Genomic DNA, 20,821 nt, shown 5'->3' with positions numbered 1-20,821 from the left:
ATAGGTTTTCATTAGGGTTGGAAACACCTTGAACTTGAAAGCAGCGTGAACGAAAACATCTATAGATTAAAAGGACGAAATAGATACTGGGCATTAACTTCCAGTCAGTATCAGTATTCAAGCCACTTTAAACTGAGGAGGGAAGGGAAAGCCCCATCTTACCCAGGGCTCTCCAGGGTTTCTCTACTTGAGCACTTAAGGCTATATGAAAGAACAAGGTATGCCTGAGGGTCCGAAGAGAACATAATTGCAACCTACTATCTTCTCTCTTAGAAAATTAAGCAATGCCAAGGCTTTAAAGACAGAAGTGGTGGCTGCCAAGAAACTTGGGAGCACCTTTTCCTTTGTCTCCCTTTAACTAGTTAACCATAGGTACAAATTAGTTATTACATCATAGTTGTGAGTTGGACCATAACTGTGTGCAAGGTCTTGTACCTTCAGTTAAATTTTTTAAGCAGCATAAGGGTGCTTAAAAATCCAGCACTCTTCATTCATATGCAGTTCCAGATGGGAAACTGATTTTTTTCCTAGTCAAAGTGTGGTGAATGAGAAATGATTGACCATCGACAGAAAATATATTTGCAGTTCCTCGACATCTTGTCATTTCTACTGTAGTTTATCTATGCTGCTTCTCCATGTACAAGCCTGTTAGTTTTCTTCTGTACTAATCAATATTGTAAGAGGCAGGTAGTGAAAAAGGCAGCACGAAAAAGAAACACAAAAATAACTTCATCTTTAACAGCAAAAGATTGCTGTCCAAAGTTTACAATTAAGTTTGAATATGAAAAGACAGGAGTAAGGGAAGAAGAAAGAATCATAATACAAATGAACTGTGGGCTTTGAACGAACTGTTGCAGTGACCTTGCCTTTTGTATGCCATTACACAATTCAATGGCAGTGCACTCAAACCTTGTTCTCAATCAATATCTTATTAAAACACATACACACACAGTTGCCATAAACTTAGTGGTTTATACATGGAATTCAGCATAATTCAATGTCCAATAACATGATATACTAGTAATGTGAAAATGAACAACACACATTTCATATTTGTGAATTTTTACAAAGCTCTCTTACAAATCTGCCACAACTGTTTGAAGAAAAAGGCTGACACAGATATCAGCCACATTTGTCACAAAGCACTTCTCCTGTCTTCTATTTCTTACCTCATTATTGAAATGACCTACTGGTTAAAGGAAACTTCTCTTTACCCTCATTTAACCCTAGAGGCACCCCCCCCCTTTACTGCTGTAGTTTTCCAAATCCTGCTTTGGACAATCATCTGGGGGTTTATTATAGATGCAAAAAGATTATCAAAGTATATAGCTAAAATATGAAGCATGTAGATTTGGAGTGGGGTAGAGGGATATTTGCCAACCCCTGCAATAACTTCAGGTAAATGCAATACATCATCATCATCATCATCATCATCATCATCATCATCATCCCAAAAGGTTATAAAAGCAAGCTGAACTTATAATAATAATAATAATAATAATAATAATAATAATAATAATAATAATATTTATTCTTATATCCCGCCCCATCTCCCCGAGGGGACTCGGGGCGGCTCACAAAAATAATAAAAACAGTGACAAATTACACATTGTAAATTCAAACATGAAAAGCAGTCATACAATCAATACATACATCACATGTTAAAAACAAGGAGATAAAACAGTTCTAGGCCGAAATAGAGGGCTTCTGTAGCTTCGTGGCAGAAGTATTCAGCAAGGTATCAATAATCATGGCAGAACACTCTCTAATTAAATTAAATGGGCAGACAAATCAACCCCCAAAAATTAGTCGTCGACAGAATAGAACCTCTGGAAAAGCCAGGTTTTAAGGCTTTTTCGAAAGGCAAGGAGGGTGGGGGCCTGTCTAATCTCCCTCGGGAGTGAGTTCCAGAGACGGGGGGCCACAGCGGAGAAGGCCCTCTCTCTCGTCCCCACCAGCCGCAACTGCGAAGGTGGTGGGAGCGAGAGGAGGGCCTCCCTCGAAGAGCGAAGAGATCGTGCAGGTTCATAGGGGGAGATGCGGTCTCTAAGGTAGGTGGGTCCCAAACTGTTTAGGGCTTTGTAGGTGATAACCTGCACCTTGAATTGGGCCCGGAAAACAAACGGCAGCCAGTGGAGCTCCTTAAACAGAGGCGTAGAACGCACCCTGTAGTTTGCTCCTGTTAGAAGCCTGGCTGCCGAGCGCTGAACTAATTGCAATTTCCGGGCCGTCTTCAAAGGCAGCCCCATGTAGAGCGCATTGCAATAGTCCAGTCTAGAGGTAACTAAGGCGTGGATCACCGTAGTCAGATCAGACTTCTCGAGGTATGGTCGCAGCTGGCGCACAAGTTTTAGTTGTGCAAAGGCCCTCCCGGCCACAGCCGACACCTGAGCCTCAAGCGTCAGCCCCGAATCCAGGAGGACCCCCAAGCTGCGGACCTGCGCCTTCAGGGGGAGTGCAACCCCATCAAGCACAGGTTGCCACCCAATACCCCGATCGGACTTTCGACTGACCTGGAGGACCTCTGTCTTGTCAGGATTGAGCTTCAGCTTGTTCGCCCTCATCCAGGCCAATACAGCGGCCAGACACTGGTCCAGTATCCGAGGGGCTTCCTTGGATTTTGGTGGAAAAGAGTAGTAGAGTTGGGTGTCATCCGCGTAGAGATGGCACCGAACTCCAAAACCCCGGATGACCTCGCCCAGCGGTTTCATGTAGATATTGAAAAGCATGGGGGACAGAATAGAACCTTGCGGGACCCCACAGGACAATGGCCAGGGGTCCGAGCAGGTGTCCCCCAGCTTCACCATCTGGGAACGCCCCTCTAGGAAGGACTGAAGCCACTGCAGAACAGTACCCCCAAGGCCCATCCCGGAGAGACGTCCCAGAAGGATACCATGGTCGATGGTATCGAAAGCCGCTGAGATATCCAAGAGAACCAGCAGGGTCACACTCCCCCTGTCCAGCTCCCTGCGGAGGTCATCCACCAAGGCGACCAAAGCCGTCTCGGTACTGAAACCAGGCCTGAAGCCAGACTGTGATTGGTCCAGAGAATCCGTATCATCCAAGAATCCCTGGAACAGAGGCAACCACCCGCTCCAAGACCTTGCCCAAAAATGGAAGGTTGGAGATTGGTCTGTAGTTATGCAAGTTGGTTGAATCTAGGGAGGCCTTCTTTAAGATAGGTCTCACCACCGCTTGTTTTAGATTAGATGGAAATCTACCCTGCTCCAAAGAGGCATTAATTATTCTCACAAACCAATCAACCAACCCACCACTGGCCTGTTTTAAAAGCCAAGATGGGCAAGGGTCAAGGGCACAGGTGGTCGCCCTCACCGCTCCAAGAATCTTGTCCACATCATCAGGCTGCACAAGCTGAAACAAATCCCACAAGATCGAACAGACAGAAGCCTCGGTTACCTCACCTGGCATTGCAACAAGGCCAGCATCTAAGTCGGAACGAATCTGAGCGACTTTGTCTGCAAAATGGTGAGCAAACTCGCTACACCGAGTTGCCGGGATGTCAGGTGCCCCCCCAGCCTGAGGAGGGTGGAGGAGCTCCCCAACAACCCGAAACAGCTCTGAGGATCTAGTTGTTGCAGACGCGATGCGGGCAGTCGAGAAAGCCTTCCTGGCTACTCGCAACGCCGCGGAATAGGCCCTAATAGCGGCTCTAGACCGTGCTCGGTCAGATGCATCACGAGTTGTCCGCCAGCGGCACTCTAGTCTCCTCCTCGCACGTTTCATCTCCGCCAGCTCCCCAGTAAACCAGGGGGCTGGGGCAACTCCACGTAGCGAGAGTGGACTTCGGGGGCGATCATGTCTATAGCCCTGGACAACTCACTGTTATAGCGAGCGACCAAGGCATCGACAGGATCGTCAGGCTCCATGGCAGACAGATCCCCAAGAGACCTCAGGAATCCCTCAGGATCCATAAGTCTCCTGGGGCGGACCATCTTAATGGGTCCACCACCCCTGCGGAGGTTTACGGGTGTGGTGAGTCTTAAACTGATCAGATAATGGTCGGACCATGACAATGGAAGGATAGTTTGCTCTTCCACTCCAACCAAACCGTCACCCGCAACAAAAACCAGGTCGAGTGTATGTCCAGCTTGACATATTGGCTTCATTTAATTTAAGCAAACTATGTCATTTATGGACAGTTATTCCAGTTGTTGTTTTTGTTGTTGTGTGCATTGAAGTCATTTCCAACTTCTGGTGACTCAAGGAAGATTATTCAGATTTCTCTTTGCATTCCTCTGAGGCCTAGAGAATATGACTTGCCAACAGTCATCCTGTGGGTTTCCATGGCCAAATGAAAATATAAGCCCAGGTCATCCAGAGTCAGAACACTCATACTCATTTTGGCAGAAGGGCAGGATATAAGTCAAATAAATTCAGTATATAAATAATACATTTTCCAGTATAGTTCATGATCTAAGATCTTGTGCCTTCTCCATGTATTCTTGAGCGACCAATTGGCAGAGGAGTGTGGTGTCCCCCAGCTGGCTTGGAGTAAGTACCATATCAGCACCCTCTGAACCCCAGACACTGGCTATCCCTGTCCTGAACACTGCACCACACATGACATTGTATCAAATAAAATCAAAGCTATTTTGTAATGTAATCTTAAGTTTTCTTGAGGAACTTGGACTTTTTTTTAATGATCTGGGTGGAGGTGGACAATTACTGGTATATTTTTAATTAGTATTATCGTGGGTGACTCCTTCTGGCAAATTCATTCTACATTCCCAGTGACTGAAGTATCCCTTGTGTCTGTTGGGGTTTGTGACGAGACCACCCAGTCAGATGAAACTGGATTCCAAAGCAGCATTAGTTCAGCTACACAAGCTCTATATACATGAATCCTATGAAAGGTTGAAGGATAAGAAGAGTGGGGTGGAATGCAATAGGATCCAGAAAAATGCAAATCATGACCCTTGTTCTAAATTTTCAAAGGGCTGCGAAAGGTATTTCAGATTGTTACAGTGGTCAGTTAGTGCTGAAATGTAAAAGCAATAAATCTGCATACCACAGATTCAAAACTTTCCCTGAGTAGAATCATAGAATCGCAGAGTTTATTTATTTATTATTTATTTATTACAATATTTATATCCCACCCTTCTCACCGAACAGGGGACTCAGGGCAGCTTACAATAAAACACATATATAAGAAATTGTACAATGCACTATAAAACAGTTAAAAATTATTAACTTACATCGAACATTCATAAAACATTCTAAAATACAGATGGGCATGTTGAGCTTTAAAAGACTGGGTCTGTCGATTGAGTTCCAGTGTACATAATAATAATTAACAGTGCTAATTGTTATTTGAAAGCCTGGCCCCACAACCAAGTTTTAACCTTCCTACGGAAGGATAGGAGGGAGGGAGCCTGCCTGACTTCACTGAGGAGGGTGTTCCATAGGCGGGGAGCCACTACTGAAAAAGCCCTGTCTCTCGTCCCCGCCAGCCGCATCTGTGAGGCTGACGGGACTGCGAGCAGGGCCTCATCTGATGATCTTAAGCTTCGAGCTGGGTCGTAGTGGGAGACACGTTCAGACAGATAAGCTAGGACGGAACCGTTTATTTATTCATTCTTTATTCATTCAGTCATTTCCGACTCTTCATGACTCATGGAGCAGTCACGCCAGAGCTCACTGTTGGCCATCACCGCCCCCAGTTCCTTCAAGGTCAAGCCAGTCACTTCAAGGATACCATCCATCCACCTTGCCCTTGGTCGGCCTCTCTTCCTTTTTCCTTCCATTTTCCGCAGCATCATGACCTTTTCCAAGCTTTCTTGTCTTTTCATGATGTGGCCAAAATACTTCATCCTTGCCTCTAATATCCTTCCCTCCAGTGAGCAGCCGGGCATTATTTCCTGGAGGATGGACTGGTTGGATCTTCTTGCAGTCCAAGGCACTCTCAGGATTTTCCTCCAGCACCAAAGTTTGAAAGCATCTATCTTCATTTGCTCAGCCTTCCTTATGATCCAGCTCTCACATCCATAGGTTACCATTGCTTTCACTATGCGGACCTTCATTACATTACACTGCTAACTACAAAAATTTATTCAGCTGTCCAGTAACTTGAAATCGAGAACACAAATTTGTTATTGCTAGTTAGTCACAAAATATAGAAGATAAGCTATTTCATTCGATCATAGATTTACCGCCCTCTCCTATAAAGGTTAATGTCTTTGTTCACTAACTGAGCATGATCTTTGTTCACTAACTGAAAATGCTGAGAAACACTTTTACATTTTAACTATTTGGGCTGTTTTTATTGATACCTAAATTCAGTGCATGGTATGACTACTTGCGGTGGAGGGAGAGAGAATTCATATACAACGCTTCAGCAAAGATGGGATATTTGTTTGACTGCAACATGTTGATAGAGCGCAGCACCCATTACCCCTACAAAAAACATAGTCATTAGTAAGAAAATATGGGAATTACCACCCAGAAATAAACTTCGAAGGCCACACATTTCTGCAACCCTAAACTATAGATTTAGTCAGGTTTTTATCTCTTCCTGACTCCAGATTTGGATTTGAAATAGAAGATTTCTGGGTGAACATGGGAAGAGGATGGCAATGTTTAGTTGTCCGTTCTACAACAATTAGAAGGGAAAGAGCAAGAGTATATATACATGGGCCAAATAAAGCAGACTTACTTGGCATCTGCTGCAGGGAATCCACATGAAATGATGCTGTTTCACAGTAGAAGTGCTTCTTACAGCTGTTCATCCAGAATAAGGGGGAATAGAATTTATTCAAGAGCTCCAGCAATCTCTGGAGTGCTCTTGGTGTTTTTGAGGTATGGACAGCTAGATCAGGCTAGATATGGTGAGGTCCAGTGTCCACATGTCCAGCAAATTCACTGCTGTGTCGCACAGTGTCACAGTAGATTTTTCTTCCAGAAGAGAATGGATGGATGGCCGTGTTGGATGTTCTTCTGAAAGACACCTGTGGAATGTGTACAAGCATAAATTCTTGATTGCTGCTGCTGTTTCATTAGCCAAAACCATCTCCCTTGCAGAGCCTTGCTGTTGACATTGCTTCTGATAATCACATGGGGTACCCTGTTGTGATTTCACCAGAAGCAATGTAGCTAGCAAGCCCCTGCAAGGGAGCTGGTTTTTGGTTGGCAAAACAACAACAGTAGCAGAGGCCCAAAGCACTCTCAGCACTAAAATGGCTTTGGGGGTGCTCACATGCTACATTACGGCAGCTCTGAAATACAGCCATTCAAATTATTTGTATAAGTGTAAAGGTATCCCAAGTGGCCAAGAACATGTGCTTATATACATGGTGAAGGCCACAGAATGTCTTTCAGCAAAAATATCTTATATTGTCATCCACCCATTCTGTCCAGGCTGTGTCATTGATTAATGGTATCTGAAGAAGTGGAATTCCATATACATCCTTTCATACGTCTGAAAACTGTTACATTTTTTTCATTCAGAATTAACTGGAGAGATTATTGTTGCTGCGGTTCTGTGGATACGGTTCTGTGCCAGCCAACCACTAAATATCTTAAGATATGCTTCCAAATAATGCATTTATAAACTGAACTTATCAATAAGTATTTTTATCTCCAAACATTCTGTCTCAAATAAATTTGGTTAGGGTATTTATACTATAGTAGTCAGGAAGTGAAATTACTATGTTCCTGTTTGAAAAGCACATTGTTATCCTTTTAACTAGGTCTCCCATAGGTATGGTATGAAAGAAAATTTATCAAGCAAAAGCCTTTTAAAGTGCAAATATGTTTGGCTAAGAAGTTGCTGAAACTATAGAGTGGGTGCTGCAGAGTGTACCTTTATGATTGATTTCCATTCAAGTCAGACTGACTGCAGTGTGGTCATTTTTCTAACCCATAACCGCTCACACTGCAGCAGTTTGCTATCTGCAGGGTGTCTGAATTATAGCAGTCCATGTCCGTGTTACCTTTTACACAAATTACTTACACTGGTTTCTTTTTCCATGCAAATTCATCAGTTTTACAGCTCCTTGTCTCTGCTGTCAGGAAACTCTAGCAGACAGCACAAATTGATAAAATGAATAAATTTTACAATGCTTTTTTAAAAGTTTCATTCACCAATTTCACAGGAAGCATATTGTAGTTAAAGTAAGCTAGCAAATGAGTTTGGAGTGTTCTTGTAAATTATTTCCCCAGTTAATTCCTTTTAAAGATCATTACAGACTGGCTCCCTCTTTAATATCATTGCGTTCTACTTCCCATCCCATGCTTTTAAAAATGCATTGCTATCAGTGCATATCAATTCATTGGTTGTGCTTAAACCACTACTTATAGTACTCCATAGATTATGTGAAACAACTGTGTATGCAGTGTTGAATGAGGATATTCTTTTTTGCATTGCCCATTATTGTTGGACTTCAGCTGCCTTTCCTGACCACTTAGTACATAGTAGTCCCTAGCAATCTGACTTTAATAGTAGAAATTGCAGTGCACCTTGAATGCAGATGGTCCTGGATTTAGCTATGGATTCCCTAACAGAAAGGATTTCAGATAGCAAAACCTTTGAATAAAATCCCAGATATTCATGAAAGTAGGAGAAAGCGTGTGAGATGAGCCACTGGTCTGATGTACTATAGGGAAGTTTGATATATCAGTTGAAAATAGACATTTTTAGCCATACAAATAAAATGGCATTAAAGTACACTAAAGCAGTGCTTTCCAAGCGATCTTCAGTGGGAGAACAACAGTTATTTTTTCCCAGCACCATGTTTGTGCCCACTAGTTACAATTTTTCTTTCTTTCCTAAGAACTCACGAATTGCCATGGATCAGTAGCCCTACCCTAAATTACAATTGGAAGGAGGAAACCAACTTTTGTTAGTTAGCTGTGGGGGAAATCCATGAAGGGTCTTCTTTTTGTTATCCCCTAAAAAAGAATTTAGGATTGCCCTGGCCCTTGCAAAATTTTCTCAATATATTTTCACTAGCCTATCCTTTTAATAACTTTTTAGCAAAGATGGGCAAAGTGTAGTTTTGGAGCTACACGCCTCTCCCCTTAACCCTTTCAGAGTACCAAGGTTGCCCGTTTCCTGGCCAAATAAGAAGATATGCATCTTCTGGGAGAGGCAATTAATATTTTTTAAAAGTTTCAATCTAATACCGTACACTTTTTAGCATTGAAAAAGTATTTTTCATGCCCAGAACTATTTTGCAACATGTTAGTGAGATGCCTTTGGATCCAACTGCACGTTTATTCTATAATAAAATGAGTATCTAGAAAGTCCTTTATTGACTTCTTATGTGAATGGTACCAGATCCATATTATTTACAGGAGGGGAATAATACAACAGGGAAAGGAATTGATATTCTATTTGTTAAAAAATCATTGCAAACAATTGTAACAGGAAAGGAAGATCATATCAAGTGTATCAGACATCAAATGATAATAACTAATCAAGAGAGCATTGCTGAATTATCCACTATTACTATTCATGGGAAAACAATCTAAGAAGAAACTATATTATTACATTTTTTGCGGGATAAAAAACCACAGAAATAGGTTAATACAAAATAAGATTTAGCCACTAGGAAAAGACCTTCAAAAAAGACCTTAATCATAAAGTTGCATAGTGATCGTTTAATCTTGCTGATTACAGTGCCAATTAACTCATACCTTTCTATCTACATGCTGGGTAAAGTCATTAAGGTGAAAGTGAATATTTGAAATATAATTATTCTTTTTTCACATGACTTACCAACTGCTTCTTTTCTATCTTTTTCTTTGTTTCCTTAGCTCCAATAACTACAGGAACAGGCCCCAATTTCTCACTCTCAGATTTGGAAAGTTCCTCATACTATAGCATGAGCCCAGGAGCAATGAGAAGATCTTTACCAAGCACTTCCTCTACCAGGTAATTTAATCTATGCATGCTTTTTAGTTATGATTCAGATCCCTCAGACTTCTGATAGATGTTTCAAGATGATTAATGCTGTCATTTTGTGCTCATATTGCCTGATTTATTCTGTTGGAGATATTGAAGCTTTCTCAGAATAAAGCGGAACATTCACTTTAAACAGCCATTCCAAACACTATTTACTCTTTGCAGTTCTGTGAAACTATAGAAAACATGTTTTTCTCTCTAGCTGAAAGCTGATGTAAATAAATGTCATATAGATCACTAGAACAGACGTAACAAAAACACACTGGTATGGGATTATGAGTTAAGGAACATTGTTCTGAATATTTTTAAGGCCAGAAGAAAGGAGGTAACTCCAATGCAAATGAAGAGAATTGACAATATAATGACAAAGGCCCAGTGCATACAAAGTACAGAGTCCATACTGGCATGGCTAAAAGTGCTGGAATAATGCAGGAAGCTGGTTCACACAAATGGCTGGCCACATGGAACTGTCTCTACACCATTGTATTTCAAGCAGTAATCACAGTGCCATTTGCACATCTAAATTAAATTGGGTCTAATCCAGGAATTTTCAATTTATGCAGCTGCTCAGGTGGCCAGGAAGGTGCAAACATGTCTGGGGATCTGAACAGGCCACACAGATGAACAGCAGCCAGCCATTCAACTGTAATGGTTCACAAACAGTAAGCCTATTAGAAGAATCTATTGGGCTGTATCAAGGCTAGATAAAGAGGAATCAAATAGAGTACCTAAACAGAAGGCTGTTTTTCCAATACACACAAATGGTTTGTCTTTATGGTGTCTCCTTGGCTGACAAAATGTGCAACAGCAGTGTATAGTCTGCCACTGCAATGGCCAATCTATTAAGAGTTGTGGTAAGTAATATCATAGTATAGCATTCATTTCATGCTTGGTTCTCTAAGCCTGGTAGCATTTCAATAAGAGGGCCTTCCAGAGGACATTGGTTATTATTGTTCATTGAAGATCATTTTATCTTCAAGATAGAACCATAGCTCATTTTTGCATCACCAGCATCAATAAGACAAATAGCCCTTGAAATCCAGTGGCCTAGTTGTGGGTGGCAAAAATATGGCATTTATGGTTATATGCTGATCATTATTGATGCAGAGGTTTCCAGGTTTAATCCCTGGCATTTCCAGTTAGAAAAATTGATTGGAAAATGATGTATAACTGATACCCTAATAAGTCAGTTGGCACAGGCAATACTGATACAACTAAAGGGCATTTCACAATTTTGACCTGTGGTTTCCTAATTTATTAATAAGGCTGCACAAACAGGCTCATGCACCCTCTTCCATCTGTTCTTCTCTTGTAGCTACAAGAAAGAGATTGAAAGCACTACACTTTTTAAACCAGTTGTGTTCGACCTTTGATCCTCCAGATATTTTGAACTTGAACTGCCAAAATTCCTTTCCATTGGAAAAGCTGGCCAGGGCTTCTGGGGGTTGAAGTCCTAAACACCTGGAAGACCAAAGATTGAACTTTTAAACATACAGAAGTTCACATATCTCAGAGAAGCCCTAATTTGTTTAAACTTTAGATGAAGGTATTTGTCCAGGAACAGTCATAAGTCCCACTCAACATGTCTACCAGTAAACAGTGGATGAAGACCTAAATACTTGTGAAACCAAATAATTAAACTCTATGGAGAACAAACCAAACTCTAGAAAGAACAATGCATAATCAGCCCACTATTTTAGACCAGATTGATGTGGAACACTATAGAGTTTGCTTCCAGTGTCCTTGTCACATCTACAAAAGAAAAGTGGAAAGGTTAGGGCAGTGTTCTTGCAGAATTGTTCATATAGCAGAAAACCATAACACATGAATTAGGTCCCTGTATTATATGTGTAAGAAACAAATGATGTATTTAAACTGCTGTTTATTAATAAATTAATACTAACTTCTATGTAGCATAGGCTGTGTAATATTGTAGGAAAGATAGGAATACAGCAGGCTTCAGATAAATCAGTATGTACTATCTGTAATGGCGTTTGGAAATCGACTGAAAGAATAAAGCTTTAGAAATTTAGTGACTCAACAAAGGTGAATATTTTGATCTGGGTTCCTATACCTCTTGATTTTTCAGTTTAGATGCCAATTTGAAGATAAGGATGTTTTATTTTATATTACTTTATGCCATGGTCTTTTCTTTACAAATTCAATCCAATGGATGTTTAAACAGGCTCAAAGTCTGTAGCCATTTTGAATCCTAGTAATGATCAAAATTCTTTTTTCTTTCCTTTAAAGTGGATCAGATACTTCACACGCATGACAAGACATAACAGTTTCACCTGGTTACTTTTGATCATAGGGCTGTTTCACTAGTCATGTTTTTGCTACAGAGATATCATTTCACTGTAAGAAAAATTATGTCTATAATATGCAAACTATAATAGTGTGTGTGTGTGTGTGTACCCACACACACACGCACAGACACACACACACACAGAGAGAGAGAGAGGGGGGGGGAGAGAGAGAAGTAATCACATCCTTATTACTTGTGGCTTCCTGTTATGGGTACACTTAGCAAAATAGTCAGAATACAAGCAGTTCCCAAATTACAAACATCCAATTTACAAATGACTTGTAGACGGGGGTTAGTGAAAGAAATCTATCTCTAGGAAGGGAAATTAACTCCTGAAAGAGTTTTCATGGGGAAAAGGTGTCTCAACTGAAGCGTTATCACCAATTCTTGTTTCCACAAGAAGCCAAATTTTTCAAAATTCAATGATTACAAACAGAAAGTGACACAGACACCAAAAAACAAACAAACAAACAAAAACCCTATATATAGTATATGCGTGCCTGTATATCATTATTCCTATGTTGAAGTGATATGTAAGAAAATGTAATGTGCATTCAACCTAGTTCTGCATTAATCTTAGAAAGGCAGTTTAAAAAATTAATCCATAATATAACCCGCCCACCCCTCAGGTAATTTGTTATGGTTTAGATTGTTTCTAACAATATCTGTGCATATGAGGTGGGGTAAAAATTAAAATACTATAATATTTGTAAAAATCTCTTCACAGCATCCCATGAAAATATTTTAGCCTCCCAAATAATAATAAAAATTAATAATATGTATTATTTGGTGCACAGAAAATTGGCATTGCAACCCATAAGTATGTATCTGCAGTTTCATTTATCCACATCTAACAAAATATGTCCTCTCCAGGCATTTTCTATGTCCTCCAGCATGGACTGGAAGATATTCATTTCAATATGGTTCACTATTATCTGCAGTTTGATGTATCCAAGTGACCCTGTGGATACAGTGGTTGTATTGTAGTTATTCTCACATTATTTTCAAAAGGAATACATCGGAAATAAGTATTTCCTTATTTGGTCCTTCTGATTCTGCAAACTCACTTCTAGACATTTTAGGCATGGTGGCCAGAATCATATGGGTGAAGTATGCTGTCAGTTGCAGTTTCTCTCAGGTTAGAGAATGGAGGCAGCAGACAAAATTGGCTCCTCCAGGCAGCCTGCTTCTCCGATGCCTTGTTTGCTTCATGGTCATTATGCCCGCATTGTTTTCCCTTCTGTGGCTACTGCCCATGCCATCATAGTTTTGCTATGGTGTACCACCAGGGGTACATCTACACTGTAGAGTTCGTAGGGCTGAGAGGCCTGCTGTTGTGCTGCAGAAGAGGCCAGAAACATCTCCAGCCAGTCTGCCTGTTGCTGCCTCTGGGACTCCTTGTGAGTAGACTGCAGCCCCAGGCCCTTTCCATCTGGGTGTGACTCAGCACTTCCTAGGAAGGACCATCTATAAAGCCTGAGTCCACAAGGCCCTGGCAGGGCTGAGAGGCCTGCTGTTGTGCTGCAGAAGAGGCCAGAAACATCTCCAGCCAGTCTGCCTGTTGCTGCCTCTGGACTCCTTGCCTACTGCCCCCCTCCCTTTTTCCCAGCGCTGGCCTACTGCCCTCCTCGCTTTCCCCAGCATTGGCTATTGAGTGGTAGAGTGGTATACTATAGGAAGGTTCTCTGAGAAGGTAACAGGAAATGAGTTGGAAGGAAACTTCAGGGAAGAATGAACTCGCAAACCTATGTGATCTGCTGGGAAAATCATTCAACACCGTCTTGCAACAGCTGGAAATACTGAACTTGAAACTTGACCATCTCTTCAAAGGAATTTCCCTGATTGTAAAAAATCCTTCTCCTACGGACATTATAACAACTATATCAACCAGGCCCATTAACATGAATAAGGAATTAAGCTCTCTGGAAGGCTGTGGGGGAATTAAGCCTAAGGAGGAGAAGGTAGTCGTCGGATCAGGCCTTGGAGTAACTAGAAAGGGGGGTGGGGCCTTATCTGGGGGAATGAGCATGGGGAGGATGGATAGGAAGGATACCAACAATGCCCTGCAGAAGCCGAATAATGAGCTGTCCTCTAAATTGGTTGAACAACCTTTGGATACTTCCTGCAATTCTCAACATCTTTTACGAACAAATAAGGTTGCAGTGGAAGTTTCAGACTCATTATTGAATAGAGGCAGGTGGACTTCTAAGCGAGCGGTCCAGATATCTCTCTCTCAAATTTTATCCATAAGCCGGTCGGAAGTGAAGATTAAGACTATCGACTGGCTTTGTAGGGAGTACCAATCCTGGAACCGCTCCCTGTGTCTTATCATCGGCTTGGAAGATAAAATATTAAGGGATAAATTGTATTTGTGTGGGCCTAAACTGCAACAGTGGGGCATCACTCTTAGGAGGGTGCTAGTAGACCCACTAATTCGCCCCTTGGACATCGGGCCGAGTATGGATGTTCAAGATTCCCCATTGCGAAGTCATGCTTGTTCTACCCCCCAGTCCCACAACAAGTCTCCACTCTTGTCTAGTTGGCTTACTATTCATGATGAGGCCAAATCAATCGATGCCTCTCTCCCAATAATGGAGAGAAGCTCCTTTTGTAAACAAACAAGCACTTTTGGAGGCTTTCCTTTCCAGGACAGTTGACTAGTCCCGGCAACTGGCAATTCCGCCCAGTTTTTCCATCAGGGGGAGGAGGGCTTGACTGGAGGTGGCCCCATTGAGGTGATATGGGGGAGGAGAAAGCACGGTCACCACCAACCCAGGGAGAAGCGCAACAGAGTTTTTGCGACCCTGGAGAGGATTAGGTGTGGTAGTCTTCAGGACAGACCCCCCAACCTTAAGGTCCTGCTTTTGAACGCCAGATCTGTCAATGGTAAAACAGCTGTCATCCAGGATTTGATCCTGGATGAGAGGGCAGATCTGGCATGCATCACCGAGACATGGCTGGATGAGCTGGGAGGTGTGAATCTTACCCAGCTGTGTCCTCCTGGTTTCGGGGTGCATCAACAGGCCAGAGTTGGGGGGCGGGGAGGAGGAGTTGCGGTGATCTTTCGGCAGTCCATCGCCCTGATCAGATGCGCCGTTCCACAATCCCCGAGGTTCGAGTGTGTCTTCCTGAAGGTGGGAGCCCGAGACAGCTTGGGGATTCTGTTGGTGTACCGTCCACCCCGCGACCCAGCAGTCTCTCTGTCCGAGCTAGCAGAAGTGGTCTCCAATGCGGCCCTTGTCTCCCAACAACTGATAGTTTTGGGAGACTTTAACATTCATGCCGAATCCACATTGACAGGTGCAGCTCAGGATTTCATGGTTGCCATGACAACCATGGGGCTGTCTCAAGTTATATCAGGGCCCACACATCAGGCAGGACACACCTTGGACCTTGTTTTTGTTGTGGACGGTGGGACAGTCAGAGTGGAAGAGCAAAACATTCTTCCATTGTCATGGTCTGACCATCATCTGATCTGTTTAAGTATCGCCGTGCCTTCTAACCTCCGCAGGGGTGGTGGACCCATTAAGATGGTCCGCCCCAGGAGACTGATGGATCCGGATGGACTTCTGAGGTCTCTTGGGGATCTTCCTGTCCTGGAGACTGGCGATCCTGTCGATGTCCTGGTTGATCGCTATAATAGTGAGCTATCAAGGGCATTGGACACGATCGCTCCCGAACGTCCCCTCTCACTGCGTAGAGTCGTGTCGACTCCTTGGTTTACCGAGGAGTTGGCTGTGATGAAGCGTAGGAGGAGGGGACTAGAGTGCATCTGGAGGAAATCTCGGGACGTGTCCGACCAAGCACGGGCTAAAGCCGCTATTAAGGCGTACTCCGTGGCTCTGCGAGCAGCCAGGAAAGTTTTCACGACTGCCCGCATAGCGTCTGCAGCCAACAGGCCATCGGAGTTGTTCCGAGTTGTGGGGGAGCTCCTGCGGCCTCCTGAGGTCCAGGGGCTTCCCGATGACTTGGCAACTGGGTGCAGCGATTTCGCGCACCACTTTGCAGGCAAAGTTGCTCAGATACGCCTTGAGCTAGACTCCAGCTCAATTGTGGTCTCAGCGGAGGTAACCGAGGTACCTGTCTGTTCGATCTTATGGGATTCTTTCCGGCTTGTTCTTCCTGATGACGTGGAGGGGATTCTTGGGTCTGTGAGGGCGACCACCTGCGCTCTGGATCCTTGTCCCTCTTGGCTGGTCAAGCTGGCCAAAGATGGGTTGTTGGATTGGTTTGTGACCATAATAAATGCTTCTTTGGTTCAGGGGTCGGTGCCATCCTACTTTAAGCAGGCGGTAGTAAAACCACTACTAAAAAAGCCTTCGCTTGACCCATCTATTTGTAACAACTACAGACCAATCTCCAACCTCCCGTTTTTGGGCAAGGTTCTGGAGCGGGTGGTTGCCACGCAGCTCCAGGAATTTCTCGATGACACTGATTTTCTGGACCGCTCGCAGTCTGGCTTCAGGCCTGGGTACAGTACCGAGACGGCTTTGGTCGCCTTGGTGGATGACCTCCGCAGGGAGCTGGACAGGGGGAGTGTGACCCTGCTGGTTCTCTTGGACATCTCAGCGGCTTTCGATACCATCGACCATGGTATCCTTCTGGGGAGGCTCGCCGGGATGGGGCTCGGTGGCACGGTTCTGCAGTGGCTCCGGTCCTTCCTGGAGGGTCGTTCCCAGATGGTGAAGCTGGGGGACACCTGCTCGGACCCCTGGCCATTGACCTGTGGGGTCCCGCAAGGGTCTATTTTATCCCCATGCTATTTAACATCTACATGAAACCGTTGGGAGAGGTCATCCGGAGTTTTGGAGGGTGTTGCCATCTCTACGCAGATGACACGCAAATCCACTACTCATTTCCATCTAACTCCAAGGAAGCCCCTCGGATTCTGAACCAGTGCCTGGCCGCTGTGGCGGACTGGATGAGGAGGAACAAGCTGAGGATCAATCCTGACAAGACAGAGGCCCTCCTGGTCAGTCGCCCATCTGATCGGGGTATTGGGTGGCAACCTGTGCTGGACGGGGTTGCACTCCCCCTGAAATCACAGGTCCGCAGTTTGGGGGTCCTCCTGGATTCAGCGTTGACGCTTGAGGCTCAGGTGTCGGCGGTGGCCGGGAGGGCTTTCGCACAACTCAAACTTGTGCGCCAACTGCGACCATACCTCGTGAAGTCTGACTTGACCACGGTGGTGCATGCCTTAGTTACCTCTAGACTGGACTACTGTAATGCGCTCTACGTGGGGCTTCCCTTGAAGACGGCCCGGAAATTACAATTGGTCCAGCGCTCGGCAGCCAGATTAATAACAGGGGCGAGCTACAGGGAACGATCTACTCCCCTGTTTAAAGAGCTCCACTGGCTGCCGTTCACTTTCCGGTCCCAATTCAAGGTGCAGACCATCATCTATAAAGCCCTAAACGGTTTGGGACCCACCTACCTTAGGGACCGTATCTCCTACCATAAACCTGCTCGTTCCCTTCGTTCATCCGGGGAGGCCTTCCTTTCGCCACTGCCTCTGTCCCAGGCCCGTCTTGTGGGAACGAGGGAGAGGGCTTTTTCTGCTGTGGCCCCCCGACTGTGGAATTCATTGCCCACTGAGATTAGGCAAGCCCCCACCTTGTTAGCCTTTAAGAAAGATCTAAAAACATGGCTTTTCCGATGTGCCTTTGGGGAGTAAATGTAATATATTGCTCTGGCCATTCCCCTTGGTTTTTATCCTTTAGACTGCTCCACCATTTTATTTCCCTGTTTCCCCTTATTCCTATGTCTCTCTCTCCCGAGTTTTTAATTAAGTGTTCATGTGGCCCGCCCTGTTTTTTACTGTTTTCTCTGATTTGTGCTGTAATGTATATGATTATTTTTGCACTGTTATATTGTGTTATGATATGTTGTTTTATTTTGTTATATTGTATGGTGTCTGGGCATGGCCCCATGTAAGCCGCCCCGAGTCCCCGTTGGGGAGATGGTGGCGGGGTATAAATAAAGTTTTATTATTATTATTATTATTATTCGTGCAATTTGATGCCACTTTACCTGTCATGGCGCAGTGCTATTGATTCCTATCAGATTTGGTGAGGCACCAGCATTCATTAGCAGTGAAGGCTAAATACCTTGTCAAACTATACCTCCTTTGATCCTGTAGTATTGAGCCATGGCAGTTAAAGTTCTGTCAAACTGGATCAATCCTACAATGTAGATGCTTCCCAGGATGCCAGTCACTAAATTAATTGAATTAACATGAGGAGTTCACTGTTTCATTCCATAAATGTATCTGGAATAGTGGTTGTTTGGCTGGTAGCTGTGCTGACACAGACAATATCTGTTCCTTGTACTCAGTCAACATTCTGATATTTGACAAATAAATTAATCATTAGATAAAGCACTAATCAGGATATTCATTCTCTGGTTTTTTTTATTTTTGGTAAGCACGCTGAAAACTAAATGAACAAGAGTAATGTATTACATTTAGTCTTAACAAGCTATGTTTGCTTCAGGACTGATAGAATAGACAGATTATTAATGCTCCTTATAAGTAAAGCTCAGATGTCACTCTTGTATGCTTCTACAAATACATGATACAGATAAGAAGCTAATTATAAACAGCATAAGTAGTTAATAACTGCACAACATGTTTATTTTTTTCCTCACAATACATTACTTTCTTGTTAGACTAAAAAGAGTCCTTAAATCAAAGACTTATATCTCACTCCTAGATATATTTACTTGGAAGTATGTTTCTATTGATTTTACTAACATTTACTTAGCTTTGGAGCTGAACAGAACAACCAAGACAGTGATTATATTGTAAGCAAAAAAATGGTCTCCTCTTGACATTTATAATGCTTCAGAAACAAAGTTGAGGTTTTATAGCATTGTGATATGTTAGTATTTCTAATCTATGGCTCAATTATGACTGGAATGCCTAGTCTTTATGAGACTGAAACAAATTTAGAAATATGGGGGCAAAATGTTCAACAAGCCATCTTTATATTTACACTTGCAGTGGATGTTGATGTAATATAACGCATTTACGTTTTCCCCTAAAGATAAAATACAGTCAGCCCTCCACATTTGTGGATTGACTTTTGCAGATTTTAGTAAAATGTTATCTCCATAAATCTCTCTCTAGGTCCTCCAGTTCACTTCTATTGTCAACTGGAGGACTTAGAGATGCATAGACATTTTTAATTCACATTTTTTCATTTCTGTGGGGATCTAAGCCTCTAACCTCAATAAATGCAGACAATTGACTGTATTTGATATTAATGTAAGAAAAAATAATGCAACAACAATAATAATATACTTTATTTATATTCTGCTCTATCTCCTTGAGGGGACTCAGACCAGATTGCAACATACACATAGGCAAACGTTCAATTATTATTTGTTATTTATCTTATTTACACCCCACCTTTCTATACCCCAAGGAGGACTCAAAGTGGCTTACACACAGCACTTATACAGTGCCTTAAAACATAAAACATAAACTTGAAATGAAATTGGATTAAAATTGGTACATACAAATAGGATAATTAAAATACAATGCCTTAATACAGTGGAATAACAATGACATACAAATACACAGAACAAAGGTTAAAACTTCCCCTTTCATCTCCAGCTTTCTGGAGATGGTGCTCTACTCTGGCCATGGAGAGGTGCTCTTGTTCCATTTCCAAGCCGAGGAGCCTGTTGTCCATAGACACCTCCTGGTTGTGTTGCCGGCATGGCTGCATGGGTGCTTTTATCACCTTCCTGCTGAAGCGGTACCTATTGATCTACTCACATTTCCATGTTTTTGAACTGCTAGGTTGGCAGGAGCTATGGCTAACAGCGGGATCTTACCCCGATCCGCAGCTTCGAACTGCCAACCTTTAGGTCGGCAGATTTAACAGTTCAACGGTTTAATCTGTCACGCCACCAAGAGTTAAATGACTAATGCAGAGAGAATGTAATGGGGGATGTAAAAAAATCCCTATTCCTTGTGCATTAGTCACCCATGTATTAGTATATTCTTTTACCAAGGTCCAGGGAATTGAAAAGTCATCTTTTTGGAACCATTCTAGCTGGAGATTCTGGGAGCTGTAGTGCCAAGAAAAGATCTTTTCTCAGCTCTGAGAAGATCTTTTCAAATACTAAAAAAAATATCCAAAATTTCAAGAAGACCCAGTGTAAATTATCTCTATAAAGATTTAGGTATGTGGAAAATGATGTCAGTTGCCCAGTGCATTGGATTTCTGATACGGAAAAAAGTCTTCATCATCTCACGCAATGGAACATTTTGCCAGGCAGCTTACCCCGTGAGTTTCTGCTGCCTTCGTACATAGAAATGTGCAATAGACTCCTTACAGCTGACAATAGATGAAGTATTTGCTGAGCCTGCCTTAGAAAGTGAATTCAATAGGACATCTTGCCCTCCCCAGTGCAGTCAGTTCCTCTTACTATAGCTCAAGAAGCTGAGGGCTTCTGGCTCCGCAATTCCCCACATTTCCCTGCCAGAGTCCGAGTCGATTGACCTTCAGAATTCGGCATAAGAGTGACATTTTCTTTCAGGCTTTGCCTGGATTTTACATGAGAGAGAAATGTATATGGACAAG

The 20,821-nt window shown here is 42.9% G+C and overlaps 1 protein-coding gene across 10 annotated transcripts in view; it reads left to right on the top strand.

Annotated features, from left to right (window-relative positions):
• The window catches only part of nfia (nuclear factor I A), a 576,988-nt gene that overhangs the window by 438,058 nt on the left and 118,109 nt on the right, over positions 1-20,821 (top strand). For all 10 annotated transcript variants that reach the window (XM_062979580.1, XM_062979577.1, XM_062979578.1 and 7 more), the window contains one exon: positions 9,775-9,892. In XM_062979580.1, coding sequence (XP_062835650.1) covers positions 9,775-9,892 — 118 coding nt within the window. The remainder of the gene's footprint in view (positions 1-9,774; positions 9,893-20,821) is intronic.

Source organism: Anolis carolinensis, chromosome 4 (assembly GCF_035594765.1).
Source record: "Anolis carolinensis isolate JA03-04 chromosome 4, rAnoCar3.1.pri, whole genome shotgun sequence".
Lineage (NCBI taxonomy): Eukaryota > Metazoa > Chordata > Lepidosauria > Squamata > Dactyloidae > Anolis > Anolis carolinensis.
The sequence above is the reverse complement of the archived record's forward strand: the minus strand, read 5'-3'. Positions and strand labels throughout refer to the sequence as shown.